The sequence below is a fragment of the Papilio machaon genome, chromosome W, assembly GCF_912999745.1.
Source record: "Papilio machaon chromosome W, ilPapMach1.1, whole genome shotgun sequence".
Taxonomy (NCBI): domain Eukaryota; kingdom Metazoa; phylum Arthropoda; class Insecta; order Lepidoptera; family Papilionidae; genus Papilio; species Papilio machaon.
Window position 1 is genome coordinate 5,906,217 of NC_060015.1, and position 10,748 is coordinate 5,916,964.

The following is a 10,748-nucleotide window of genomic DNA, read 5'->3' on the forward strand; positions in this document are numbered from 1 at the left end:
ACTAGCCTAGGTTGTTTAGCCGCTAGCTTTTCCATCATGGTTTGCAATTGCTGACAATAGACATCAGCCGTAATAGTCTGGCCAGATTTGAGAAAACTGTAATGAACAATACCGGCACTAGTCCACCAAACGCTTACAAGTAACTTTTTTGGGGTTAATTTTCGCTTGGGGCAGGATTTGGCTGGCTGGCCAGGATCCAACCATTGCGCTGAGCGCTTCCGATTATCGTAAAGAACCCATTTTTCATCACAGGTAATGATTCGGTTTAAAATACCTTCATTATTGTGCCGGTTTAGTAATGTAACGCAACAGTCGACGCGCGTTTGCCGGTTTGCTTCAGTCAATTCGTGAGGTACCTTTCAAGCTTTTTAATCTTCCCAATTTGCTTCAAGTGAATTAAAACAGTTTTATCACTAACATCGCAGCCTGCAGCTAACTCGGACGTGGTTTGCGATGGATCCGCTTCCACAATAGCCTTCAACTCTTCATTATCAACTTGAGTCTCAGGCCGTCCACGGGGCTTGTTCTGCAGATCGAAATTTCCAGAACGAAAACGTTGGAACCAAAAACGAACTGTGTTTTCTTTTGCAACACGACCGCCATTCACATCATTCATCCTTCGAGTCGTTTCCGCAGCACTAGTGCCACGGCGGAACTCGTACTCGTAAATAATGCGATATTTTAAGTTTTCCATTTTGTAAAATGAGTGACGCAAACAGAAAAAAACAGAAGAAAAAAAACAAACGAATGACGGTTATCGGACCACAAATACATGAGTCTATAGCTGTACAAATTTGAATTTTGAATTCCTTACCAAAGAGGAGAAATTCTTGATTAAAGTGGCCAGTACGAAAAACGCCAATTTCATATGTAAGTACCTAATATTAGAGTAAGAAGAGTAAGATTGAGACGTGAAATAATAAATGTAATATTCTAGGTATTCTCAACAGTTAGTTCTCAATTGGGTTTCGAACATTTTATTTCCCGCGAGATTTGTAAAGTAAACTCGAAAGGTTAGTTATTTACCTTTGATTTTTAGCTGTTTCGAAAATGAATGTTATTAACTAGACGTTTTTCACGACTTCGTCCGCATGGAATATTAAATTTTGAAATTTATTTTATACCTCCTTTTTATTTCTTATTTTTGTTGTGTCATACAATTTTCAGTTATTCTGTTTAAGAGATAACGTTGCTCCATACAAAATTTACCCACCCTTTAGGGTACTTTCCCACTTTAGATCTTTAGGGTGAATTTCATCAAAACCTTTTATAGTGCTCATCTGCTAGGAACACAAACCTATATGCTAAATTTTAAGTCTCTAGGCCTCGTTTTACGTTGTGAAAAACTATTTTTATATTCCAACTTTAGCCCCCTTTTTTAGCGTGAGGCTAACATGAAAAAAGCGTGAAACACGTAGATAATTATTTTAATGAAAGTTGTTTAAGCCAGTTTTTAATTAATTCTATTGAAGGATAAAGTCATAAAGTCTTTCATAAAGTCATTTCTTATTGCTCGCCTAGATAGAAATATAAACTCCTATGCAAAATTTTGTAGTACAATTGTTTCGGCTGTGCGATGATATATGTATGTACACAAATAATTGCTCAAAAGTATATCTACTTCGGTTAAATTGATTTGACACTTTGTATCAACATAAGGTTGTCCGATAAATTCATTGCGATTTTTAATAGGTAGCTTACAATATATGTATGTGAACGCTGCGATGAATTTATAAATTAAAACGACTTTGGTTGTACTTATATAATTGATCTCTTTAGGAGTTATATATATAGTATTTGGATATCTTGTCTGACACTATATTTATGAAGCTGACTGTACAACAGTAACAATCGACGATCATAAAAAAAGCACTGATATTAATTTGCCAGCGTAATGAAAGTTATAAAATCTGTACCCACCTCAGTTATTTTTCCGTGAACTTTACACTTTATTTGGGAGCACATCGAGAACTACTTGTTAGTGTTATTAAAGGTGGGAGGGTCCATCTCGTCGTTACCCCTGGATACCATTGCAATGGCAGCCATTGTACCGTTGCTGACGCGGGCACATCCCACACAACCTTCCCCCTACCCCAGGGTATATTGCGCAGGTTCCGTTCAGGACCTAACGGGAAGCAGCCTCGTATCACTCAGAAGCAGTTTAGATCTTGTGTTGACAACACGTCATAAATAACTCTTCCATCCTTCATTTAGTGCGAATAATTTTAAAATTTTTGAGGTAAGAAGTTTTCCATGTGTGTTAATAAATAAATAAAAAATAAATTTAACTGTGCATTTGAAAAGAAATGTGATAAGTACCTCAGTGTTTTTAACATAAAATATTTGTAAAAATAATTTATAATTCAAAATAATTTAATTCGTGAATTGAAATTAACGACACTATTTTATAATCAAATAAAATTATGTCTTTATTGCAAATAATACATTTTTTAAATGTCTATTTTAGCGGAAACAAATATGCCGCAAATTGTTTAATCGACGTTTAATTCTAATTGGGGAGAACGGAAGATCTACTTAGACGATTAATCTCTGTGTTAATAATGCTTTGAAAAGTTTTTCCTAAGTCTTACACAAGTAAGTGGATATTTATAAATTACAATTTTTTACGTTTACTGTTCTTTAACAAATAGTTCGAAAAGTACTAGTACTTAGTATCTATGACGTTTTATTTTATAATTTGTTTAGAATCATTCTTAATTCTACATTTTTATTTATATTTATTGCCTTTTTATGTTGCCTATATTTTTATTACTCTGATTTTAAATTTGGAATAAATAGCTTAGATAGAAAGCTTTTTATCGTCATTATAAAAGTGAGGAAAAAATATGACCAATGTTTTCCACGTCCAAATTTGTATCATCTCCAACGCGGCTGTAGTACCGAAAATAATAATAATTACTGTAGACAATTAGGCATGCACATTGAGCTGGTAACTCTAAACGTTATTCGTTATTTTCGTTAGTCATTCCACGTCGCTGTGGCAGTCAGGGTGTTAGTAGACCGACTAAACAATCGTAAGCGATTGAGGTTGCTACTGTTTGCACCACGGATGTTTTTCATAGTCCCATAAAATATATTTATATGTTCAATGGCTGTTTTACAATAATGCAACATGTTATATTTAGACACAGAAAAATGTTCTCTATCGCGTATGTAATTAAGTAGGCAGTAATTAGGAGTTTACAAAATGTAATATTTTGCACGCCCTCACTTACGCGCTATTACTTATAGGGTTTTTAAATAAATTGGTATTCATTTAATAGCAGCCGAATGTTTTGTTTACATAAATGTTGCGAAATATTATCTGGGGACCTAAGTTTTGCGAACGAAATCTTAGGGAAAGATGAAGCCTTTTCTACAATAAACTTGGCCATCGTGTATTGATTTATCCATTAAAAATGTGAATATTGGCTCAGGTGTTTTTATACTATTGAGTACTTAACAAACAATAGAGGTAATTATGAAAGACAACTATGAAGGTTAAAGGATGGTTAGAAAAACAGTATTGCCAATAATTATCAAGTGTGTCGACATGACATGCCGATGGCGAATCGATTCGCTATCGACATTCCATATTTTATGTTTTACTTTATATCATTGTTTCAAATTCAAATCCTTGAAAAAAATACGTTTATAATAAGACCTGTAGCACATTGACGCGAAAGATATAAAAAACGAAAATGGAACGCAAAATTTGCCTTGATTCGGTTTTACGCTGGAACCTTACTTCCTAATGGTTTGCTGCACTGCAACAAACTATATCCTATTAAAAAAAAAACAATCTCAAACAAAATGCACTCAAAATTAACCTAAAAAAACCAATTTCAAACAAAATGCACTCAAAAGTAACCTAAAAAAACCAATTTCAAACAAAATGCACTCAAAAGTAACATAAAAAAACAATTTTAAACAAAATACATTCAAAAGTACCATAAAAACAATCTCAAACAAAATGCACTAAAAAGAAACAAAATAATGACATGAAAACTTCTTTCTTTCTTTCTTCTCTCTTTCAAAAACCCTCTAAACTCTAAAGAAAGTTCTCTTCTTTCTTGTAACATGTCTATATTGTATAATTATTGTTATTTCGCAGTCGGTGTCGGCCGAAGTAAATATAATATTATACATTTTATATTTGAGATGTATGAGACATACTTACGTTTATGTCCCTACTTAGGCCGAAACCGACTCCAAAATAACAATAATTATACAATATAGACATGTTACAAGAAAGAAGAGAACTTTCTTTAGAGTTTAGAGGGTTTTTGAAAGAGAGAAGAAAGAAAGAAAGAAGTTTTCATGTCATTATTTTGTTTCTTTTTAGTGCATTTTGTTTGAGATTGTTTTTATGGTACTTTTGAATGTATTTTGTTTAAAATTGTTTTTTTATGTTACTTTTGATTGCATTTTGTTTGAAATTGGTTTTTTTAGGTTACTTTTGAGTGCATTTTGTTTGAAATTGGTTTTTTTAGGTTAATTTTGAGTGCATTTTGTTTGAGATTGTTTTTTTTTGAAGTCGGCTATTTTTTTTTCTTAAAATTTTTGTTTTATTTCACAATTTTTAGTGAATTTGAAGTTCAATTACAAATTTCCTTAATACATATAAAGACATAAATAAGACAAATAAAGAAAAGGACTTTCCTATTTGATATGTGTGTACTTCAATTCAAAAACTAATTTAGAATGCAGCAGATAACCACTTATCCTTTAAACAATGAAATAATTATCAAAATCGGTATACAAATTGAAAATTAACGAACTAATACATCGTAGCGTGCCTTTAATTTTGTCCAGCCGCGCGCCGCACTAGCATTTTTCGAAGGCGCGTAGTTTTTAATTATTTAATATCTCCCAAACTATTGATCAGAATTACATAGTTTAAAGGCTAATGTAATCTGCATTTAATACTCTAGCCATCAAACATATTTATTTGGATAAGGATTCATATCGAATATAATATAATAGCGCCGTAAGCTTACGACGCTGTTTTTCGTGTGCATTTTAATCGAAGTTTGTTCACAATAACATGGTTTTTGTGAGACATCCATAGATGATAGATATATGCCACCGAAGACTGTTATTTAGCAAATTTAAGGATCTATAATTACTCCATACATCATTTTTATGTAAGTCATATAGTTTGACCTACGTAAGCCCAGAAAGCAAAATTGTGGTTTTCGTGTAGCATTTTTCGTTTCCGCGTAATTTTATTCTTACGATATCTCCTAAACTATTAGACAGAATGATATAGTTTCAATTGCAAATATAATCTACATTAAATTCTCTTGATAATGAACATGTTTATTTACATAAGGGTTAATACTGAACTCGAATAATAGCGTCGGAAATAGGGCATGAATTTAATTGATGTTTCTGAAGAAAAAAATGGTTATTGTGAGAAAACTATAAAAGATAGATATATGCTATCGCTTACTTTTATTTAGCACATTTAAGAGCTACAATTCGCCATACATCATTTTTATGTAGGTCCTATAGTTTAGCCTACGTAAGCGCTGAAAGCAAAAATGTCCCTAATTTTCGCAACAAATTTTGAAGCTATATTCAAAATCTACTAGTCTTCTAGTTATTTAAAAAAAAAAAAAAAAAATGGGACCCACCTGCAAGCACTTCCTTTCGATTAAAATATTTTTCATCAAAATCGGACCACCAGGGGCGGAGTTTCGCGGTAACACACATAAAAAAAAAAAAAATACAGTCGAATTGATAACCTCCTTCATTTTGAAGTCGGCTAAAAATAATGTTAGCAAGTTCAAGTTCGTTTTCACGGCAGTGTGCTAGAGATCTACAACATCTCGAGGATTCATCTGATTTTGTGCGTGAATATATTACCTAATGCTTTTCAATATAAATATTTTTACCCAAGCCATGTAATTAAATTTAATTTTTCTGTACTGTGACATACGAAGGGATGCCTTGAAAAGGCGATTGTATAAAAACTTCCCTAGTTGTGCGCCAATAACTCTATTTTTTAATATTGAAAGGGCAAGGTATTAGTCTAATAGTGATCAATATTTAAATTTTATTTAACAATTACAACTTTCTAATCAATTTTCAAATTTCTAAAAATAAATCCGAACAATGTAACAAAAACGCATGCGGTCACAAATATTGAGATAAAAATTAAGAATAGGTTGAAATAAATTTTCTACTTCGCTCTTTTACCGGATACTCGTATTCCATTATCTGCACTACGGATTGATTCAATAGTCACGTAAAAGCCGCTTCAACTCAATTTTGATATTTTAGCTTATACGTACAAGCTGTAGATTAAAATATGAAAATTGAGTAGTAACCTACGTAGGTTTCATGTTGTTAGGTCGGTATGGTATAATATTACGTTCCATTTTATATTTCTTGAGGTATATTATATATCTGTGGGCCGAGTAAGAATATTTGTGACAAGCTTCATCGTTTTCGTCACAAATATTCGTGCTAGGGGCCCACTGTAGATGTATAAAGTTTTAAAATGATGGGTTTTAATGACGTGCCATATAAAAATTTTGGGACAATTTTACGACAATGTAAGCCAACGATAACATAAGAGACTGGAGCTTATCACGTTTTTGACAAGAATCTGAATGGTACCTTAAAAGTTCTTCAGAATGTCGAAACCTTTACGGAACTTTTATTTTGAGTTTCGTATTGTTGGAAAGAAAAACTTTTGTAATGTTTTCGGTTCGCTTCAGTTAAAAGTAGATTTAAGGTTTCAAAATGTTTACGGTCCGCATAGCGTTTACTCTAGTATTTTGGTATCTCGATTGTAAACTTTATACACTAGTTTAGTTGACATTTTAGCGCGTGATTGAGCACATGTATGGTGAGCAAAAAAAGTGTGCGGCACTTAGCGTCCAACAGGATTACAAAACACCTATACATACCTATATATATACCTTATAGCAAACCGACCCATTCGAAGCTCTCGCGGCCGTATGCCCGCTCGGTACAACAGTTATAATCTATGTCCATGTATGTGTTTAGCAGGACTTAATCTTTGATTTTTGTGACACTTAAAAGAAATGGTTTTTTTTCGTTCTGGATGTTTTTTGTAATAAAATCACAGTGTTCTTTTGATTAAATAATTGTATTAATAAAGTAGTGTTTTTTTCTTGTAACTGAACTCATAAGTGGCTTTCGTGATTCATATAAAGTGATAGACGACACACGAACCCTACTATATCTGGCTGCCCAACGTTTTCTAATTGTTTTGTGCTCATATTAACAAAAATGGCGCACGCGCCTCTGTGAACATTTTACTAACTATTGTATGGTGTTGGTGCTAAATCATAATGCCTCTAACGAGAAGTCAAGATCGCCAGCAACGTCGCGATTACGTTATGCCTGTTGAAGATGCAAACGCCAACGAAAATCATGAGGAGCATGATAGCCCCCATGATCGCCGCCACGCCGAATCAAGTGGCAACAATTCTACATTCAACCTGGATGATGTCTCAGCGTTGATGGCCTCGCTGCAGCGTTCGCAGGCTGAGACATTTAAAAACATTATGTCGTACGTGATGGAACAAAGATCGTCGACGCCGGCAGCTCCGCCGATGCCCCCAGTGAACGTAGACGGTACCTTGGCGCGTTGCAAAGCTTCATTCAGCGGTGCACCTGGTGAATCTGTTGAGGCCTTTATAGATGCAATTGAAAGCTATACAGAGTGCGTTCAAGTATCCGACGCTAATATCATACGAGGCCTAGCTATGCTTTTGTCTGCTGACGCAGCTACATGGTGGCTAGGATTAAAACATCACATATCCACTTGGAACGAAGCCAAAGAAAATTTAATATATGCATATGGCACCCGCCTTCCACCACATAGAGTATATTTAGAAATATTTGCTTCCCCGCAGGTGGAAGAAAACACTGATAAGTTTGTTGCTCGTGTCCGTGCGCTTATGGCAAAGCTACCGAGGGATGATATCTCGGAAAAAGTACAACTGGACATGGTATATGGGTTACTTCATAACAGAATACGCACGAGATTGCGCGGTGAAGAATTCACATCTTTCAACTCATTGCTGAGCCATGCTCGGAACATAGAAGATTCATTAGAGGAAACTCAACCGAGGCCGTCCACTAGTGGTGTGCGTTCGACCCGTGCCCAGCCGGCCTCGGCTGCGGGTCGGCATGAACCGTGCGTCACTCGTGCGAGTGCGCCGGCGCGCGCGCGCTATCCAAACTCCGCCCCGACCGTCGTGCCCGCCTCCGCCACCGCTGGGCCTGTCGTTGTCGCCCGGCCTGCTGTTGCCACACCTACGTCTGCTGTACCAGGTTCTACAGAGCAGTCTGTGACCATAAAAAAACAGCGTCCGGTGTGCTCCTACTGCAAAAGGTTTGGACACACAAAGGAACAGTGGCGTAAGTTAATCAGCCGAGGTGAGTCAAGTGTATCTAACCTTTCCGAACACAATCAAAATGACAATGCTTTTTACAGTGTTCAGTGTAGTATTAATAAAAATAGTAAAATTATTTCTGATTTCCCTGTTGAAAATGCAATGTATAGTATTAAGCAACATGATAAAAATAATTTTGTTAGTAATTTTAAGTGTCAAAATGCAAATATTAATTATGCTACCATTGATAGTGGCCTTACTTCCAGAAAATCTTATTTTCATGTCAGTAATGATTCTATATCAAATAATATAAACTGTAATTGCTCTAGTAATAATGAGATGCCAATCTTTTGTGATTATAATGTTTTATATAATCAGGATGTTCGGACAAAGTGTAAAAATTTAAATTTTTGTTATAACCAAGGAATTGTAGCTAAATATAAGAACTCATTATTACCTTATAATCAAATAATTGAACCAAATTGTAATAATTTAAATTTTTTAGTTAATTGTGACTGTGAAGAAAAAGGTAGTAAGTGTAATTTTGGAAAAATTAATGATAGTTTGGAAAATGATAATTGTTTGAATTTTAATTATTGTACATGTGAGGGAAGTGTTGTAGCGTCCGTGTACGACCGTGAGAGCGATGATAGGTATTTGCATTTACGGCCTATTTTCAAAATCCAAGTTCTCGGTAAACAGGGTACTGCACTCATAGATACAGCAGCTAAGCATTGTATTGCTGGTCACACGCTATATGCTCTCTTACTACATAAGGGTCACCCTCTTACTCCCTCCACTAGACATGTCAAACTTGCTGATGGGCATGTTAGGGATATGGATGTATTGACAACCATATTACCAGTGGGGTTAGAACACATAGTCATTAATATTCCATTTATAATCTTCCCTGATTCTAATGATAATGAAACTTTACTGGGTATAGATTTTATTAATGCTGCCAAAGTGGTTATTGATTTTCATCGTCATGAATGGTATTTTAGTGCCAATACTAAGGTGCATTATAAATTACTTTTCGAACCTATGTCTCGTGGTTTGTGCATAGCTTCTGCTAACATGCTTCGGGATGATGAAGGCATACACTTGCAACCAGCTGAGCGCCAAGCACTATCTGAGTTCCTTATTCGGCATGAAAGTATTTTTACAGCAGGGGGAGGTCCGACACCGTTTGCAGAACATTGCATAGACACCGGAGATCACCCTCCGATAGCTGTGCCGCCCTATCGCCTTAACCCGTCCAAGAAGGAGACGATGAAGCAGGAAATCTAGAAGATGCTGGCAGATGACATCATTGAAGAGTGCGAATCCGCCTGGTGCTCTCCTGCTTTGATGATACCGAAGTCCAATGGTAAGGTAAGATTCTGCGTGGATTATAGGCGCTTAAATGAAGTAACTAAGACGGATACTTACCCACTCCCACGCATTGATGACCTTCTCCAGAGTACGAAGAAGAATTGTTATATGACCACAATTGACCTTCGTTCGTCATATTGGCAAGTTATGGTCCGAGAAACAGACAGAGACAAAACAGCTTTTGTCTGTCCCCTAGGCACTTACCGCTTTAAGAGAATGCCATTCGGGTTAAAAAACGGGCCGGCAACCTTCCAAAGGCTTATTGATCGTCTACGCTCCTGTGCTGCTTTAAAAGATGTTACAGTACTTGCTTATCTAGACGATTTATTGATTATCTCAGAAGGATTTCAGCAACACCTACAGGATCTTGAAGCCGTTTTTAAACGCTTGTCAGAATTTAAACTTCACGTCAACAGAGAGAAGTGCGCTTTTGCCAAAGAAAGTGTCCGTTATCTCGGTCACGTCATCACTCAAGACGGTGTTTCTCCTGACCCTGAGAAGGTCAGTGCTGTCCTCAATATGCTGGAACCATCTAACTTAAAACACTTGAGAACTTTTCTCCAAACATGCTCTTGGTTCAGGAAATTTATTCCAAAATTTTCAAAGATAGCAGAACCGCTTACACGTCTGACCAAGAAGAATTGTACATGGAGCTGGGGATCTGAACAAACTCAGGCATTCGAGGAATTGAAACGTCTGTTGACCACGGCGCCCGTACTTGTTCAAGTTGATTTTAAAGAACCCTTAGTACTGCGTACCGACGCGAGCAATTATGCACTTGGCGCAGTTTTGGCTCAAGGGGAGGGCAAGGACGAAAGGCCTATCGAGTATGCTAGCCGTCTACTCACCGCAGCAGAGCGCAACTACTCTACTACAGAACGGGAAGCGCTTGCTGTAGTCTGGGCTGTGGAGCGTTTCAGGCCATACCTCGACGGACAACCAATTATTATAGGCAGCGACCACCAACCCTTGCGTTGGTTGCTTTCTTTAAAGTCT

The 10,748-nt window shown here is 36.1% G+C and overlaps 1 protein-coding gene across 1 annotated transcript; it reads left to right on the top strand.

Moving 5' to 3' along the window:
- The first annotated feature begins 7,316 nt into the window (after positions 1–7,316).
- LOC123722999 lies at positions 7,317–9,668 on the top strand. The gene is made up of 2 exons (XM_045685543.1): positions 7,317–8,421; positions 9,445–9,668. The coding sequence occupies exons 1-2, from the start codon at positions 7,329–7,331 to the stop codon at positions 9,666–9,668; spliced, it is 1,317 nt and encodes a 438-aa protein (XP_045541499.1). The 5' UTR covers positions 7,317–7,328.
- Positions 9,669–10,748: the final 1,080 nt, after the last annotated feature.

Bases quoted from the DNA above. Each gene is read 5' to 3' on its own strand.
- LOC123722999 (XM_045685543.1), top strand. From the start codon at position 7,329: ATGCCTCTAACGAGAAGTCAAGATCGCCAGCAACGTCGCGATTACGTT. The intron at 8,422-9,444 runs GTGAGTCAAGTG...GTTTGTGCATAG, and splicing joins GCGTAAGTTAATCAGCCGAG to CTTCTGCTAACATGCTTCGG.